This window comes from Crotalus tigris, unplaced genomic scaffold (assembly GCF_016545835.1).
Source record: "Crotalus tigris isolate CLP2741 ecotype Arizona unplaced genomic scaffold, ASM1654583v1 scf7180000018848.268983, whole genome shotgun sequence".
NCBI classification, from domain to species: domain Eukaryota; kingdom Metazoa; phylum Chordata; class Lepidosauria; order Squamata; family Viperidae; genus Crotalus; species Crotalus tigris.
Genome location: NW_024097235.1, coordinates 18,853 through 36,152, shown reverse-complemented (window position 1 = coordinate 36,152; position 17,300 = coordinate 18,853). Strand labels below are relative to the sequence as shown.

General features: G+C 44.5%; 1 protein-coding gene across 1 annotated transcript in view; it reads right to left on the bottom strand.

The window, feature by feature from the left end:
* Positions 1-764: 764 nt before the first annotated feature.
* The window catches only part of MTMR8 (myotubularin related protein 8), a gene marked incomplete at its 5' end in the record, with an annotated part of 29,747 nt that continues 13,211 nt past the window's right edge, over positions 765-17,300 (bottom strand). The window contains 7 exons of the mRNA XM_039356972.1: positions 765-1,322; positions 2,091-2,217; positions 3,417-3,545; positions 6,039-6,239; positions 8,929-8,978; positions 15,197-15,322; positions 17,112-17,221. Coding sequence (XP_039212906.1) covers positions 1,017-1,322; positions 2,091-2,217; positions 3,417-3,545; positions 6,039-6,239; positions 8,929-8,978; positions 15,197-15,322; positions 17,112-17,221 — 1,049 coding nt within the window. The remainder of the gene's footprint in view (positions 1,323-2,090; positions 2,218-3,416; positions 3,546-6,038; positions 6,240-8,928; positions 8,979-15,196; positions 15,323-17,111; positions 17,222-17,300) is intronic.

Genomic DNA, 17,300 nt, shown 5'->3' with positions numbered 1-17,300 from the left:
CGGATGCTTGTGGCAACGTAGGGATTCTAGGCTGATCCCTCTTTAACTCTGCCCCCAGGCGCTGCAGTTCTTTTTCCTACAGCCCAGTTCCTAAACCAGGGGGTAGACAACCTTGGTTCTTTTATGACTTGTGGACTTCAATTCCCAGAATTCCTGAGCCAGCATGGCTCAGCTTGGAAACCTCTCCCTTTCCCTTCAGCATAGCTGGCTCAGGAATTCTGGGAGCTGAAGTCCGCGAGTCATAAAAGAGCCAAGATTGCCTACCCCTGTCCTAAACGTTCTCCAAAATGACACTGATGATAAATGAACCACCATATTTGCAGACGCCTGAAGACTTTATCCTAACATGCCACAAAAACATTCAAGACCATGGCCAGTGAAGAGAGAGAGAGAACAAGTAAGAAGGGCGGGGGCCTGTCCTGGAGCATTAAACAAAAGACACAAGAGACAGGAAAGTCTTGCAAAGACAAAACCCACACACTCCAAATACTGCATCACAATGACCAAGTTCACCTTGCAAATGGCTGGACCACATGGGAATTCTAACTTTATAAAGAGAAAGGGGTTTACAGAAGGATGGGGGGGGCTACCCAGAAGCAACCCAGCCCTCCAGCGGGACTCAAAGAGTTGGGAGCATCCTTCTGAAATGCACTGATGCAAGCATCCTTTATCTAAATTCTCCCCCCCCCCATTTAAAAGACACAACCTGCTATGGGACCCAACGATAGCATCAACTGGCCAAGCGCACATCTGTTGTTTTTTTCTTCCCCCAAACAAATGTTTGGGAAATCTTTTTGGCTTGAGTGATCTGTGGCGGCCCCTAACTCGGCGTCATCCCCGACCTCGGGGAGATTGCCCCAAAGTCCCCACTGGGTTCTGTCCTCCTCCACCTTGAGAACACAGAAGACAACACTAAGCCACGTGTCAGCGAGGTGGTGCTCCCAGCACAGAGCCACGGATCTCACAGACTTTATTGCCCCTTTGCTATGACTCTTCCAGCAGAGGTGAAGATCGCTTCAGGCCCTCTGCAGATCGGCTTGATCACTGCCCCAGAGAGGCACGCCGCGGAGGGCGCTCGGGCTGCAGCCGTTGCCATTTGGTGTGTCGCTGGGAGGAGGGAGACCCACTTCGCTCAGCCCCTGCCCATCTGGTCTGCCGCCTTCTTCTCTCCCACCGATGGTACCATTGGCCAGCAGCACAGGGGGGTCATAGTCCTGGGGGGTGTTGACCATAGGGGAGATGGAAGTGTCCAGCGAAGAGGCAACCCCTTTGGAGAAGGCGGGTGTTTCATTGGGCAGGAGCCCATCCGAGAGAGGCATTTTCTGCATCGGTAGAAAAGGGAGGATTAGAAAAGAGCTACAAGGATGCTTAATAATCATAGGAATAAAAAATGGGATTATTGAGAACACAAACAGAACACAGAGAGCAGGAACTTATCGCCACCGTGAAAGGAAATAAATAATTATTGTTTGGCTTTGCTGTAGTTTTCTGCAATTGGGTGACTACCTGTGGACTCACAAGACACAAAGAAGAGACAGTTATTCTCTCTCTCTCTCTCTCTCTTTCTTCTCTTTTTCTTCTCTCTCCTCTCTCTCTCTCTCTCTCTCTCTCTCTCTCTCTCTCTCTCTCACACACACACACACACACACACACACGCACACACATGCAAACACACAGAACATTCCATGCCTTTTGATTTCTTAGATTTACATCCTGGCTGTGTTTCCCCAGAGCTCCAGATGGCTTACTTAAGGAATCCCTTAGAACTGTGCTCTTAGTAGCTTACAAATGTTATTGTACAATACAAACCATCAAAATTCCACAAAAGAACCCAAAATGTCCTAGATAAAAAACAAACTACAGCAAATAAAACCAGAAAACCAGCCAGCCGGTGTTTTTCAGCCCCTTCTTAAATTGTACTAAAGAAGGAGCTGGTCTTGTATAGTCCGAGCCAGAGAAGAGGCTGAATGAGCTGCTAATGTCCCCCTATTAGTTTTCTTCTAGATACAATTTGGGGGTGCTTCTGCTCCTTGAGAGAGGTTACAAAATGAGGTTGGGGGTTCAAAGGACATCGTGTGCGTTTGACTCACATTTTCCAGGTCTGCAGCGTTGTCTTCCAACTGAAAAGTCTGGCTGGTGCAGCTAAGCAGGCGATCCAGAATACACTGTTTGGGATGCATCCCTTTATCGAAACGGTTATACATGCCGCACCAGAACCTCAGAGAGAGAGAAAGTAACACAAAATTAATAGCTGATAAGATTCTTCAAATGTTCACATTTGCCAGAGAAGGGAGCAGGAGAAAGTTCTCTTTGTCATGGTTCCAAAAAGAAGCAGCTTTTCAAAGAACTTTGAGGCTTATTCACCTAAAAGAATCTTTTATTTTCTGCATAGCTTCGGCACTAACAAAGTTAAGCCAAAAACTGAATCTTCCCTCCCCCCAAACACCGGTAACAAAGAATAACTCACTCCTTCATTTTACAGTCATCAATCACATTCTCCAATTAATGCGAAGTGTGAAGTGCCCCTCCTGTTACAACTGACCTTGGCAACACTGTGCTCAGACATTGTTAGGATTAACTAGCATAGTTTCCCATCCACTAGGCTAGTGTTATCTCATTGAGTCCAACCTCTTGCTCAGGCAGGTAACCCTATACCATTTTGGGCAAATGGCTGTCCAGTCTCTTCTTAAAAACTTCCAGTGTTGGAGCATTCACAGTTTCTGGAGGCAGGTTGTTCCACTGGTTAATTGTTCTGTCAGGAAGTTTCTCCTCAGTTCTAGGTTGCTTCTCTCCTTGATTAGTTTCCATCCATTGCTTCTTGTCCTGCCTTCAGGTGCCTTGGAAAATAGCTTGACTCCCTCTTCTTTGGGGCAGCCCCTGAGATATTGCAACACTGCTGTCATGACCCCCTCATCCTTCTCTTCATTAAACTGGACATACCCAATTCCAGCAGCCATTCCTTATATGCTTTAGCCTCCAGTCCCCTAATCATCTTTGTTGCTCTTATTTAAGACCTACGGTGATTCACTTAACAACTGTGGCAAGGAAGATCGTAAAATGGGGTAAAACTCCCTTAATAGCTAAAGGTTTGGACTATCTGTACTGGTGGTTCCAAAGTGACTAGATTCAGAGGAGCCCAGAACCTTTATGCCTAAACTCTAAAAACCAGAGTTTCTCCTCTCTAAAGAAATCTCTTTCCTTACAGCAGGGTTCTCAACCTTGGCAACTTTAAGACTTGTGGACTTCAACTCTCTGAGAATTGAAGTCCATAAGTCTTAAAGTTGCCAAGGTTGAGAACCACTGAGCTTACAGCTATTTCTTGATCTGCTGCTGCTTTAGGATTTTGTAAACATTAAGCGGCATGCACAGGGGGCTTATCTGGGTTCAAGCTTCTTCCTTCCCCAGTGACAACTTACTGGAAACTGAACGGCAGCGTATTGGGCTGGAGAGAGGAATAAGCGGCGTATCCCTTATAGAGCGGATTTCTGAATTCCAGCTTCCTCTGCAGAAGAAAAGGCCACAGGGAGTGCGTTTTCTCGAAGATTCTGCAAAGAAGAAAGAGAGCAAAGAAGGACATCAGCCCAGCTGCAAAACATCTCTCCACGACGGGGAGCCTGTCATTTGGATTACTAAGGAACTGCACTTGGAGGTTGTACAGTATCGAATAGTTAATTCAAAAAAAAGGAGGGCCACCGTTATCAATTGTACATTTAATTGCAATTTCTTCTGACTTTATCACTGCTCACTGGAGCTGCAGACAGATTCCTTACGACGAAGTTTCGGGACAGACAGAATTACAGCTGAAGGCCGCCTTCCTTATTTGCTTCATCGGCTAAGCGAGTGTTTCTCAACCTTAGCAATGTTAAGATGAGTGGACGTCAACTCCCAGAATTCCCCAGTCAGACCTAATGTTTTCTTCTGGGGTGTTTTTTTCAGCACCCCCGGGTAACTCAATTCTCCAGGAACTCCCGGTGGCCTCCCATCCACACACCACCCACTCTGGAAGCTGCTAATTCAACAGTGTTTCTCAACCTTGACAATTTTAAGACATGTGGACTTCAACTCCCAGAATTCCACAGCCAGCAATGCTGGCTGTGGAATTCTGGGAGTTGAAGTCCACGTGCCTTAAAATTGTCAAGGTTGAGAAACACTGTGCTAATATTAGAGCCGTGTTTCTCAACCCTGGCAATGTAAAGAGGGGTAGACTTCACTTCCCAGAATTCCCCAGCCAGAATGCTAATTGAGAAACAGACGGTCCTCAACTTAGGGAGACTGACCATTATGGCTGTAAACCATGATGGTTGTAAAACAGGTCACCACCATTTTTGCTATGGTCATCAAGTGAATGCTGTGGTATTAAGCAGACCCATTGTTCGCTGAAAGGCAGAAATAAATGGAGGTTTCAACAAAAGCCTTGTAAATTACGTGTCAGAATCCAATTATATTTCATCTCTAGTTATCGACTATGGAAAACCCCATTTCTGCCCTCTCTGGATTCTGTCATAGGATGAAGGGGAAGGGGGGTGAACAAAGGGGTTTTATGGCCCTCACTTCCTTCGGTACAACTTCAAAAGGGACTGAATGTGGATACCACCAAAAGGACTAACCATAACAATGGGGCCATCAGCTTTCATCTACTCCCCTCTGAAGTGAGGAAAAAGGGGGTGGAAATGTAACGCCTGGGATTGTCACTGGAAAGATGGTGGGGTGGGGTGGGGCTGCTGGGGACCCCTTAAAACCTTGAACCGTAGGGCTTGGGCCCAGGTCCTGTCTAGAACGCCTGCAACCATTTTCTCTTAATAAAGGATGCCTGTTGGAAGAAATATTCCAAGAGTTCTGTCTTCTTAAGATGCAAAGTGGGGTGGGTCCTCACATTACGGCCAGGTGAGTTTGGGATGCTGAAAGCCGCAAATGGGGGCCACCTGACATGCAGTCACATGACCTTGGGAGGCACCAGAACCGGGCTGGAAGACCTTTTGGGCGGAGGGAGTCCATCGTAACTGAACAGTCACTAAGCCACTAGTTACAAGTCAAGGACTAACAGTACTAAGCAAAGATCTGCTCCAATTTACTTGGGACAAATCCAAATCTTGGTTTAAGAGCCTTGCTAAACTAGGTTAAAACTTTATCTCTCTAACATCCCGTTTCCAACCGGATGTCTCCAAGGACCCACTTATTTCCCAGCTGTGGGCCTTTCATGAGACTCTTTTCTCCCTTGAATTTGTCATTAAAACTTTTTAAAAAGATCTATGTACATGCAGTAGAAGCATTGCATGTAGCTCTAGGAGAGGCCCCCCCCCAAAGCTCACTTGTGTGCCACGCACTTACCTGCATCAAACTCTCATATGTTGCTTATATGTAAGGGGGTAGGTCTATATTTATAGCATGTTTAAATGTGTGTTATGTACATGTACACTTTGAGGGCAAGCAACTAAATTTCATTTTTAATGTGTGCCGTTGTGCCCACAGTAAAAAAATGACAATAAAGGTTATCTATCCTTCTCCGAAAAGATAAACGAAAAGATAAAGAGAATTTTGCTCTTAATGTTAATAGCAATAGCACTTAAGACTTATATATCGCTTCACAGTGCTTTACAGCCCTAAGTGATTTACAAAGTCAGCATATTGCCCCCCCCCAACAATCTGGGTCCTCATTTTACCGACCTCAGAAGGATGGAAGGCTGAGTCAACCTTGAGCCCTGTCAGGATCGAACTGCTGGCAGTGAGCAGAGTTTCCCTGCAATACTGCATTCTAACCATTGCGCCACCACAGCTCCTAATGCAAACATCCTACACCACTTCACTGTGCTTTACAACACTCTCTAAACGGTTTACAGAATCAGCCTCTTGCCCCCAACAATCTGGGTCCTCATTTTACCAACCTTGGAAGGATGGAAGGCTGAGTCAACCTTGAGCTGGTCAGGATCGAACTCTTGGCAGTGGGCAGAATCAGCCTGCAGTGCTGTATTCTAACCACTGTGCCACCACAGCTATTCTATGAAACAGAGGAAACTCACGATTCTTCGTAGAGGACTCACTTTAGATCTTCTCGGTCCTTCTGACAGGTCCCTAGGAAATTGCCAAACTGGCAGGAATAGACATGATCGTGAATTTCAAGCAGCAGCCGTTCGTTGAAGCCGAACGCACAAGGGAACTGCTGCATGAGCTGCCAGGTGCACTCAAGGAACTGGGTGAAGATTGGAGACACCTCCTTGGGATCGCCCTCAAGATGGCCACACCTGGAGAGACCAAAAAACAAGCAGCAGCAAGACAATGAGTGTGGTGCTGATGGTTTTGTTTGCAAGTGTGTACAGGTAGTCCATGGCTTATAACCATTCATTTTGTTGTTGTTAGTTGCAAAGTCATGTCCGACCCATTGCAACCCCATGGACCATGTTCCTCCAGGCCTTCCTGTCCTCTACCATCTTCTGGAGTCCATTGAAGCTCACGCCTACTGCTTCAGGGACTCCATCCAGCCACCTCATTCTCTGTTGTCCCCTTCTTCTATTGCCCTCAATCTTTCCCAGCATCAGGCTCTTCTCCAGTGAGTCCTTCCTTCTCATTAGGTGGCCAAAGTACTTGAGTTTCAACTTCAGGATCTGGCCTTCTAAAGAGCAGTCAGGGTTGATCTCCTCTAGGACTGACCGGTTGGATCGCCTTGCAGTCCAGGGGACTTGCAAGAGTCTTCTCCAGCACCATAGTTCAGAGGCCTCAATTCTTTGGCGCTCAGCCTTTCTTATGGTCCAACTTTCACAGCCATACATTGCAACAGGGAAAACCATAGCCAAGACTATACGCACTTTTGTTGGCAGGGTGATGTCTCTGCTTTTTAGTATGCTGAACCATTCATTTAAGGGAAGGCAATTATCAAAATAAATTATCTTAAATTGCAGTCAATATTGTTTCCTCATTGGTAGGTGGTGCAGCAAGGATGCTGAAGCTAAATTGGTCTCAGCTGCTCTAGGGCCAAACACAAAATAAATACGGGTAGTTCTCAAATTGGGACCAGAATTTTCAGTCCCAAGTCGCTGTGGTCATAAGTTGGAGCCAATGTTACCATTTTTATAGCAGTCGTTAAGTGAATCACATGGCTGTTAAGCAAATCGTGCTTCCCCAATGGGCACTTTTTTTTTGGCTGGACATCTGCAAAAAATATTGCCAATCGTGATCACATGAGCGCAGGAAGCTGCAACTGGTCGTAAATGCAAGCCAGATGCCAAATGCCATACTGCGATCATGTGATTGTAGTGCCGATGCAATGACCGCATCTGCAAGTATAGTTGTAAGTCACTTTTTCTGAAGGCATCATAACCTTGAACTGTTGCTAAATGAATGGTTATAAGTCAAGGACTACCTGTATTTGCAAAATGTCATGCAGAATTGCAAAATAGGATAGGATAGGATAGGATAGGATAGGATAGGATAGGATAGGATAGGATAGGATAGGATAGGAATCTGGAAGGGACCTTGGAGGTCTTCTAGCCAGCCCCCTGCTTAAGCAGGAGAACCTATACCATCTCAGACAAGTGACTGTCTAGTGGTCCTCCAGTTATGGAGCACCCACAATTTCTGGTGGCAAGCTGTTCCACTGGTTAATTGTCCTCACAGTCAGGAAGCTTCTCCTTGATTCTAGGTTGCTTCTCTCTTTGGTCAGTTTCCAACCATTGTTGCTTGTCTTGCTCTCTGGTGCTTTGGAGAATAATTTGACCCCCTCTTCTTTGTGGCAGCCCCTCAAATACTGGAACACTGCTATTCTGTTGCCCCTGGTCCTTCTTTTCTTTAGACTAGCCAAATCCAAGTCCTGCAGCCGTTCTTCTTATGTTTTATTCTCCAGGCTCTTCTCTGAACTTTTTCCAAAGTCTCAACATCTTTTTTGTAGTATGGTGACCAAAATTGGCTGCAGTATTCCAGGTGTGGTCTTACGAGGGTTTTATGAAGTGGTACTAATACATCACTGTGATTTTGATTCTATCCCTCTGTTTATATAGCCCAGGAACGTATTAGCTTTTTTTGGCTGCTGTCGGTCCCTGGTCCCTTTCTCTCCCCCCCCCCCCCGCATTCTAAACATATTCTGTTAAGACTGCTATGCAGACGTCAGTCCTGCTTTGCTGAAAGGTATGAAATGAGATTAAGCGGCCACAGAAAGAACCTGGTAAAGTGAAACTGGAGCAGAGATAACGGATGAAAAGATGTGGGATGGGGGAACTAATCCCTTTTAGCGCTAGTTTCAGCTGTCCCCAAATAATTTGAGTCTTCCTCTCCACCAGCAGTTATCCAACCGTGAGATCTAGCCAAAGAACAGTTGTTGGAATGTTCTTTTTTTAAATAGTAATGTTCATTAAAAATTCCTCTTGGATGCCAAGGATAAAGTGAAATGAAAGAAGAAGTAAAATGAAAAAGTGAGAAAATTGTAAGGGAGAAAAGGAAAATAGAATCAAAAAAGGAAAAGTATGATTCCGAATCTCTTTTAGAGCAGTTACAAGCCAGCCAATCTTCCACCTCCTTTTTCAAAATTACGTATTTCCCTTCTTTCCATTGTTATTCAACCCATTTTAAATCAGCAAATCCATATATCAACAAAACCATTTTTTCCATTCTCAGCAGTAGATCCCTAAAAGGCTTCCAGGCTTTAATAAAACTACTTGTTATCTTGTCCCTGATCAAACAAATCAATTACTGCCAATTCCATCAGCTTTACAGTCCGCTCTGTGAAGGATTATGAGAAAAAGTTTGAATATTCCTAATTTTTAATTATTATTTTCCTTTTGTCTACCCCCATATCTGTTCTATTTTATGTCTTGCTTTTTTTAAAAAAAAAAATTATAAGCTCCAGTTTAGGAGCTGTTTCTTTTTGCCACTTGTGCTCCAAGCAGGATAAATGGTTAAATATTCTACATTCATAATTTTAATACGCAAACATGTTTTTACCTGTGTGAGAATTTATGGCCCATCGCAATCCACTCCTTCTCTATCAAAACCTTTAATGTTAGATGAAAGAACAAGAGGGAAAAAGATAGAAATATGGCATTATAAAGTGGCTTTATTGAGGGCATTCAGATTCTACCTTCCCACTAACAATGGAAGAGAAAAGGTGTAACTCAAGAGTTGATTTGTGGGCCCTTTGGTGTTCTCTGAGCTTAGTTGTTTTCTTGTAGACGTTTCATTACCCAACTAGGTAACATCATCAGTGCTGGTGAGGGTGGACTTTGCCCCCTGTTTATATACAGTAGCTTGCCCTGCCACTGTTGGTGAGAGTATGGATTTCTCCGTGGTAGCTCCTTGATTGGGTATTGTTTTTTGCTTATTTGTCTGGTGTTAATCCCTGCTTATCTGGTGTTGGTTGCTGCAGAGGATGTGTTCTGGTTTTTTGTTGTTTGTTTCTTCTTAGTTTTTTCTAGTCTCTTTTGAATAGCGTGTAAATGTGATTTATCTCTAGGTGTCTATTAATAGCTGATTTGTCTAAATGCCAAGCTTCTAGGAATTCCCGAGTGTTTTTAGGTTAAGCTTGGTCTAGGATACTCACGGATTCCCAGTGGAAAGTATGGCTGAATCAGGACCTTTATCATGTCGTTTGACTACTAGTTGGGGTTCATGCAAGCGCTCTGCTAATCTTCTGCCTGTGTCAACGCTGTGACAAAATGAACTGAAGCCATTTTCATTTCGTCTTCCTTGCCACATAATTAGTTTAGGAGGAGGAGGGGGTGTGTGTAGTTCTCAGTTAGCCAAAACAATTCAAATCTATGGGAACCAAGGTCATTGCTGATCACATTTTAGCGGGTTGGAGAGTTGGGAAGAGAGCTCACATTTTCTAACAATTGGTGAATGTGATTTATGGCATCTAATTGGGGTGGGAATTGCAACTTGCAACTTTGTAACCAAGGGGAGGGGAATTTAGTTTTGGGTTCACCTTTGTATGTGCCGTTATTTTGTAGCCAAATAAAAATGTCCTTTGAGGAAGAATTTCTTGCCTTGAAGTTCTTTTAATTGGTCTCATCTACCGGAACCATGACAGCCTGTCTGTTCTACATTCAGTAGTGACCAAAATTGTGGAAACCTTTTGGGAAAAGTGTACCTTAGAAATGCCACTTTTGGTTAAGTTTCCACCAATTTTTCTTCTAATTTCTTTATAACTGTAGTCTTGTTCACTTAATAAGACTATTTTACATCGCTTTCTGGGCAACCAGTCAACTCTCTGCACCATTACTTTAATATTATGATGTTTTACAAGCTCACTAAATGAAAGAACACCAAAAATACCAACCAACTTGAGAGCAATCGCATAACACACTGACAAATGTCCTCCTCTCAGCTTCGATACATGACATCAATCACTGAATCCCACTGTGATCTGATTGGCTCATGGCCAAAACAAGATGACACCTGATTGGCTCTCTAAACACTCATGCACATTGGCTATAATCAGATGAAGGAAAGTTACCTGATATCAACCTAAGCAAGTTGTGCTTACTTTTTCTGGTTATTTGGCTATAACTTTTCATAGAATAGCGTACAGATAATTGAACAAACTTTGTTGCATTACATTCTTGATTAAATTATCTTTCCATCGATATATAATTTTATGATGCTACTCCCCCAAAAAGTGGTGTTATTAGCCATCAAACCTCAAAAATACACTTTTCCCAAAAGGTTTCCACAATTTTGGCCACTACTGTATGTTGGATAATGAAATGTCTGCAAGCAAACAACCAAGCCTTTCAACCAACAGACAACAGTCAAGATGGTCAACAAGAATAACTCAAAGGTAAAGGAAACAGAACCAAATACAGGTAGTCCTCAACTTACGACCACAATTGAGCCCAGAATTTAGGTTGCTAAGCGAGATATTTGCTGAGTGAGCTTTGCCCCACTTTACCACTTTTCTGGCCACCTTTGTTGAGTGAATCCCTGCAGTTGTTGACTTGTTAACATGACTGTTAAGTGAATTTGGCTTCCCCATCGACTCTACTTGTCAGAAAGGTCACCAAAAAGGATCACATGACACGGGGACACTCCGACCGTCATAAATGTGAGTCAGTGGTAAAGCATCCAAATGGAAATCACGTGACCCTGGGGATGCTGCAACGGTCATAAGTGTGAGAAATGGTCATAAGTCACTTTTTTTTCAGTATCATAACTTGGAACGGCCACTAAACGAACTTTTCTAAGTCGAGAACTACCTACCCTGTTTCCCTAAAAATAAGACCTAACCGGATAATAAGCCTTAGCATGTTTTTTTTAGGATGCTCGTAATATAATCCCTATCCCCCAAGTAAGCCCCAGTTAAGAACATCAGCCAAACGGACGCATTTAGTACCGTATTTCCCTGAAAATAAGACCTACCCAGAAAATAAGCCCTAATGCGTCTTTTTGGAGCAAAAATTAATAGAAGACCCGGTCTTATTTTCGGGAAAACATTGTATATGCATCAACACGCGTAATAAAAGCAACAAATATTCCCCCATTGTATCATCCATGGCAAAATCCAGATGAAATTATTTCGGTGCTCTCAAACGAAGGTAAGTAATTTCAATTTTAAAAAGAAATTGGACATAAAGGAAGAGGACAAGCAGTCTTGGGCTACAAAAACAGGATTTCCCCTCCCCCAAATGTGCTGCGCCTCCAGCTTTTATAAGTCAGGCAGCTGTGTACGCACTCAAAACATCTTCCAAAATATCTTTCCTCAGCCTGGGATGCTCTTCAGAGAGATTTCTTTATTTATGACAAGGATTTATTAAGGGCGCGCAAGCTATTTCACATTTGAAATGCTCAGAGCTTAAAACGGGGGCCACTCGGGGCTTGGAATTCTTCCAAACATGGGAACAGCTTAGAGAAAAGTATGGGAGGGCTGTTCTGAACTGGAAATGTTTTGCATACCAGGGCTGGTCCAGGAATTTCTAGACAACCCTGCTTCCCCAGTGGCTTTTGCGCAAAATAGATAACCGTCATTGAGGCATTCCACGTGTCCTTTCTGTTGAAAGACTGGTGGAAACCGACTGGAGAGGAAGAGAAAGATCTAAGCATGCTTGGTGAAAGGATCCTTGCCTCTCCAAGAACCTTTCTTTGAAGCAGGGGTTCCCAACGGGGGTGCTCGCAGCCCCTGGGGGTGCAAGACGATATTCCAGGGGGTGCAGAAACTAGGGTTTTCAAAATTATAGTGTATATGCATAATTCGTTGCCGTTATTTCGAACTTTTGTAAGGGGTGCGAGAATAGTATATCAGACACGCTCTAGGGGTGCGGGGTACAGAAAAGGCTGAAGCAAGGGGTGTCCAACTTTGGAAAATTTTAAGACCAGTGGACCTCAATTCCCAGAATTCCACAGCCGGCTACGATATGATCATAGGATTGATTATACGACCGTATATGGCAGTGATCGCGAACCTTTTAGAGACCGAGTGCCCAAACTGTAAACCAAAACCCACTTATGCATCGTCGGGTGCCGGGTGGGTGTGGCCCATTGGCCGGATGTGACCCATTGGGTGGGCGTGACCCATTGGGTGGGCGTGGCTGCAGTGGTAACAGCAGACTGGGTGGGACTAAAAAGTTAAATCAATCAATTCCAACTTTGCAAGATTTTTTTTCAGTGAGAAGTTGAAATTGACTGATTGATTGAACCTTTTTTTTTTTTTTTAGCACACAGCAGTGGAGGCCTAAAGCGAAAAGGTTTTATAAAACCCAGCTTATAAAAGGCCTAGGACTGGGGCGACGACACGCGTGCCCACAGAGAGGGCTCTGAGTGCCACCTCTGGCACCCGTGCCATAGGTTTGCCACCACTGGTATATGGAATAGAATTCTTTATTGATTTTACATATATCAACTGCAGCAAGAACTGCGTTCGCGCAATACTGGAAGGAACACAATATACTACCAGAAGGATTGATCATTCAGAAAATATATGAATGTGCCAAAATGGACAAACTTACTCTAGAATTAAAAGAAAAAGATGATTCGGAATTTTACGCGGTTTGGGAAAAATGGTATACTTGGATAGACAATAGAAACAAAAATTGGAAATATACATAAGGCTATTGTGGGTTAGATATTGAATGTATATAGTGTATCTATTGTATAGAATGTGGATCCGAAGTATATAAAAATGACGCAGTCTGCTGAATATGTACTAGAGCTGTACAAAGGAAAATTAAAGAATTCTTTATTGGCCAAGTGTGATTGGACACACAATGAATTTGTCTCCGGTGCAGAAGCTCTTAGTGTACATACAAGCCACAGGTGATAAACCAGTGATGACGAATCTTTTAGAGACCGAGTGCCCAAACTGCAACCCCAAACCCATTTATGCATCGTCAAGTGCCGGGTGGGTGTGGCTCATTGGGTGGGTGTGGCCCATTGGGTGGGCATGGCTGCGGTAAAAGCAGACTGGGTGGGACTAAAAAGTTCAATCAATCAATTCCAACTTTGCAAGATCTTTTTTTTCCCACGAGAAGTTGAAATTGACTGATTGATTGAAGCTTTTTTTTTTGCACACAGCGGCGGAGGCCTAAAGCGAAAAGGTTTTATAAAACCCAGCTGAAGGCCTAGGACTGGGGTGACGGCACGCGTGCCCATAGAAAGGGCTCTGAGTGCCGCCTCTGGCATGCGTGCCATAGGTTTGCCACCACTGTGATAAACCATGAGCATCACAAAAATACACTCATTGTAAATCATAAGATACAACACCCAGTGATAGCCAGATGATACTAAATAAGCGAACAACATAAATCATACTAGGATACTAAATAAAACACTTAATATAAATCGTTGAGATACAATCGTTGAGATACTACGCATTATAGTCCTAAGGAGATAGACAATAGGGAAGAGGAGGAGAGTAACAGTAATACAGCTCTACTAGGGAGTTTGACAGTGTTGTGGGAATTAGTTGTTTAGCAGAGTGATGGCATGCGGGGGGGGGGGGGACTGTCCTTGTGTCTAGTTGTTCTGGCGTGCATTGCCCTATAGCAGGGGTGGGAAATCTTAGCTCTTTTATGACTTGTGGACTTCAACTCCCAGAATTCCTGAGCCAGCATGGCTGGCTCAGGAATTCTGGGAGTTGAAGTCCACAAGTCTTAAAATGGCCAAGGATGGATACCCCTGGTATATTGCATAATGCAGGCACAATAATATTGGCGATCGATTTACAACAATTCATTTAGTGACCGTTCAAAGTTATAACAGCCCTGAAAAAAGTGGCTGATGACCGTTTTTCACACTTGTGACCCTTGCAGCATCCCCAGGATCACGTGATCAAAATTCAGAGGCTTGGCAACCGGCTCGCATTTATGACGGTTTGCAGTGTTCCCGGGGTGACACGATCCCCTTTTGCGACACTTCTGACAAGCAAAGTCAGTGGAGAAGAAGCCAGCTTCTGCAGTGATGCGCTCAGCAACTGTGGCAAGAAATGTCATGAAATGGGGCAAAACTCATTTAACAAATGTCTCGCTTAGCAGCAGAAACGCTGCGCTCAGCTGTGGCTGCAAGTCGAGGACTAAGTGTACATGTACTATATATTGACGCACTAACACATGCATCCACGTTACACAAATGTACCTTTACGCATGTACAGGCTGTCCTCATTTAGCGACTAAAACTGGGTCCGGCAACGTGGAAGTTAAATGAAACGGTCACTAAGAGAAAGAGGGACCGTGTTTATGATCTGGCTTCAGTTTTCATTTGCGTTAGAGCCCTGCAAATGTCGTAAATGCGAAGCTTGAAGTTCCTTTTCATCATACTTTTAGACCAGTGGTTCTCAACCTTTTTAATGCCGCGACCCCCAACCGGTCGTAAGTCGAGGTCGTAAGTCGAGGACTACTCAACTGGTGCAGCACCGTTTGCAGAATGGGACTTTTGGCGGGCTCAGCAGGGCAGAGACAGCCTGGACAATTCCTATTGGCTTTTGAAAGCCAATAGAATTAGACTCTATTCAAGAGAGTCTATTCTATTGGCTTTCAAAAGCCAATAGAATAAAAGGGAGTAGCACAGCTAAGGACAAGGGGGGAAAAATGGCAGACTGCGTTGTTTGGCGACCCCCGTGAAATTGTCGTTCGACCCCAAATGGGGTCCCGACCCACAGGTTGAGAACCACTGTTTTAGACCGTCGCTAAGCGAGAACTGCCTGTATGCAGGCATAGGGCCGTAGAGCTGCACCAGGGTGTGAAGCACTTATAAAGCCGATCCAAGCGAAAGATCTTCTGCTTACCATGAATCCTTTCAACGTCCGATAAAAGGGATCCAGGAGGAGACAAGCCAAAGAGCAGACCTGGGCGGTGCGATCCCAGCCGTCCGAGCAGTGCACCACCACACTGGCCCCTTCGTCTCTGACTGCCTGGACGGAGGACAGGGAGACAGGCGCTTAAGATTTTGTTTTTTAAAAAAAGAAGCAATGGTGCAAAACTGCTATCGGGTGCGAGGCTTTGCAGTATCAACAGGCAGGATAAAAAAGAATGAAGAGCAAAACTGTAGGAGCAGCAAAGGAGGGATACAAGCAGGAATATCTCCTTTAGGATCTACGGTCCTCTCTTTCTTGGAAAGAGCCCTTAAGACAAAGTTAGAATCATAGAGTCATAGGGCTGGAAGGGACCTTGGAGGTTTTCTACTCCTCTTCTAGTGGTCAAGGAGTCCTTTTATCATCCCGGACAAATGAATGTCTAATCCAGGGGTAGGCAACCCAAAACACTCAAAGAGCCACTTGGATTCGTTTCCCACCGAAAACAAAACACTGGGAGCCGCAAAACCCTGTTAACATCTAAAATGAAGATAACACTGCATATATCCTTTTTTATCTTTATTATAGGTATGTGTGTGTGTTAAAAAAATAAAAGTAAAAAAGGATATATGCAGTGTTATCTTCATTTTAGATGTCAAAAGGGTCTGTCTCTCTCTCCCTCCCTCTCTCTCTTTCTGCCCTTGGTCTGCCAGTCCTCTTCCCCCACTCAGTGTGTGTGTGTGTGTGTGTGTGTGTGTGTGTGTGTGTGTGTCTGTGTGTGTATGAGAGAGAGATGCACTTGCGCTTCCCCCCTTTCTCTCTCTCTCCTTCCCTCTTTCCTTTTTCTCTTTCCTCTCCCTCTTTCTCTTTCCTCTCTCTCTCCACACACACACACACACACACACACACACAGAGAGAGAGAGAGAGAGAGAGAGAGAGAGAGAGAGAGAGAGAAGGGAAGTGCAAGTGCCTCTCTGTCTCTGTCTCTGCAAATGGCAGAAAAGGCTGGGAGCCGCAAGAGAAGGCTCAGAGGTCGACTTGTGGTCTAATCTTTTCTTGAAAACTTCTAGTGAAGGAGCACCGACAACTCTTGGGAGGCGAGCTCTCCCACTAATTAAGCAGGAAATTTCTGCTCACTTCAAGGCTGAATCTCTCTTTAAAAAGCTTCCACCCATTACTTCTTGTCCTGTGCTGTGAAGAATAAACCAATCCCCTCTTCTCTGCGACAGCCTCTTAAGGCAGAAGTCTCCAAACTTTCTCTGTTGGACAGGAGGGATAGGGAAAGGGAAGCATTTTATGCACCCTCACATGCGCACACAAACAGGGCAGTGCTAGCGCCCGCGACACTCACTAGCACTTTTTGCTGCGTGGGCGCTAGCATCACCCCGTTTTTGCCATACGGCGCTGTTTTTGCAGCAGCGCTAGTGCGAGTGGGAGTGAGCGCGCACACACACGTGCCTGCCCTGGCCAGCCTGTTCCGTGGCCTGCAGGTTGGGAACCCGTCTTAAGATACTGGAAGACAGCTTTCCTGTCACCCCTAATCCTTCTCTTCGATAAGCTAGACACGCCTAGCTCCCTCAACTGTTCGTCATACTTTTAGCCTCCAGATTTTAACATCCCAAAAAACAGAGATTTTTTTCTTCACTTATCTTGCCTCCAGGATGTTACAGACCTCCTAACACCTCCTACCCAAAAAGTATTTCAAATTGACGTTGATGACGAATACTTTGCCTCCTGGGTGCAGCTGAAGCCATCTCTGTACACAAACCTGGTGAAATCTGAAACTGCCCATCGCTCATTTTTCCACGTTTTCTTCCAAGCTCTCACTTTACCTCCCCCCACAAAAAGAAAGGCTGCACGCCAGTGAGCGTGCAATATATCCCAGGAATTATGCAAAATGTTCTTTTACTTTAGCCAGGAAGACTCCTGCATCCATCACGGCTTTAATGTGTCGCAACCAGCCGGAGTTCTCCAGTCCTGTGAGGAAGTCGCTCATTGAAGGAGACTTTGCTTCACACACTGAAAAAGGAAGAGGAACCACGGTTTCGGTAAGAGAAAGCCCAGGTAACAACGAAGAGCCCTCCCAGTAAAGTCACAA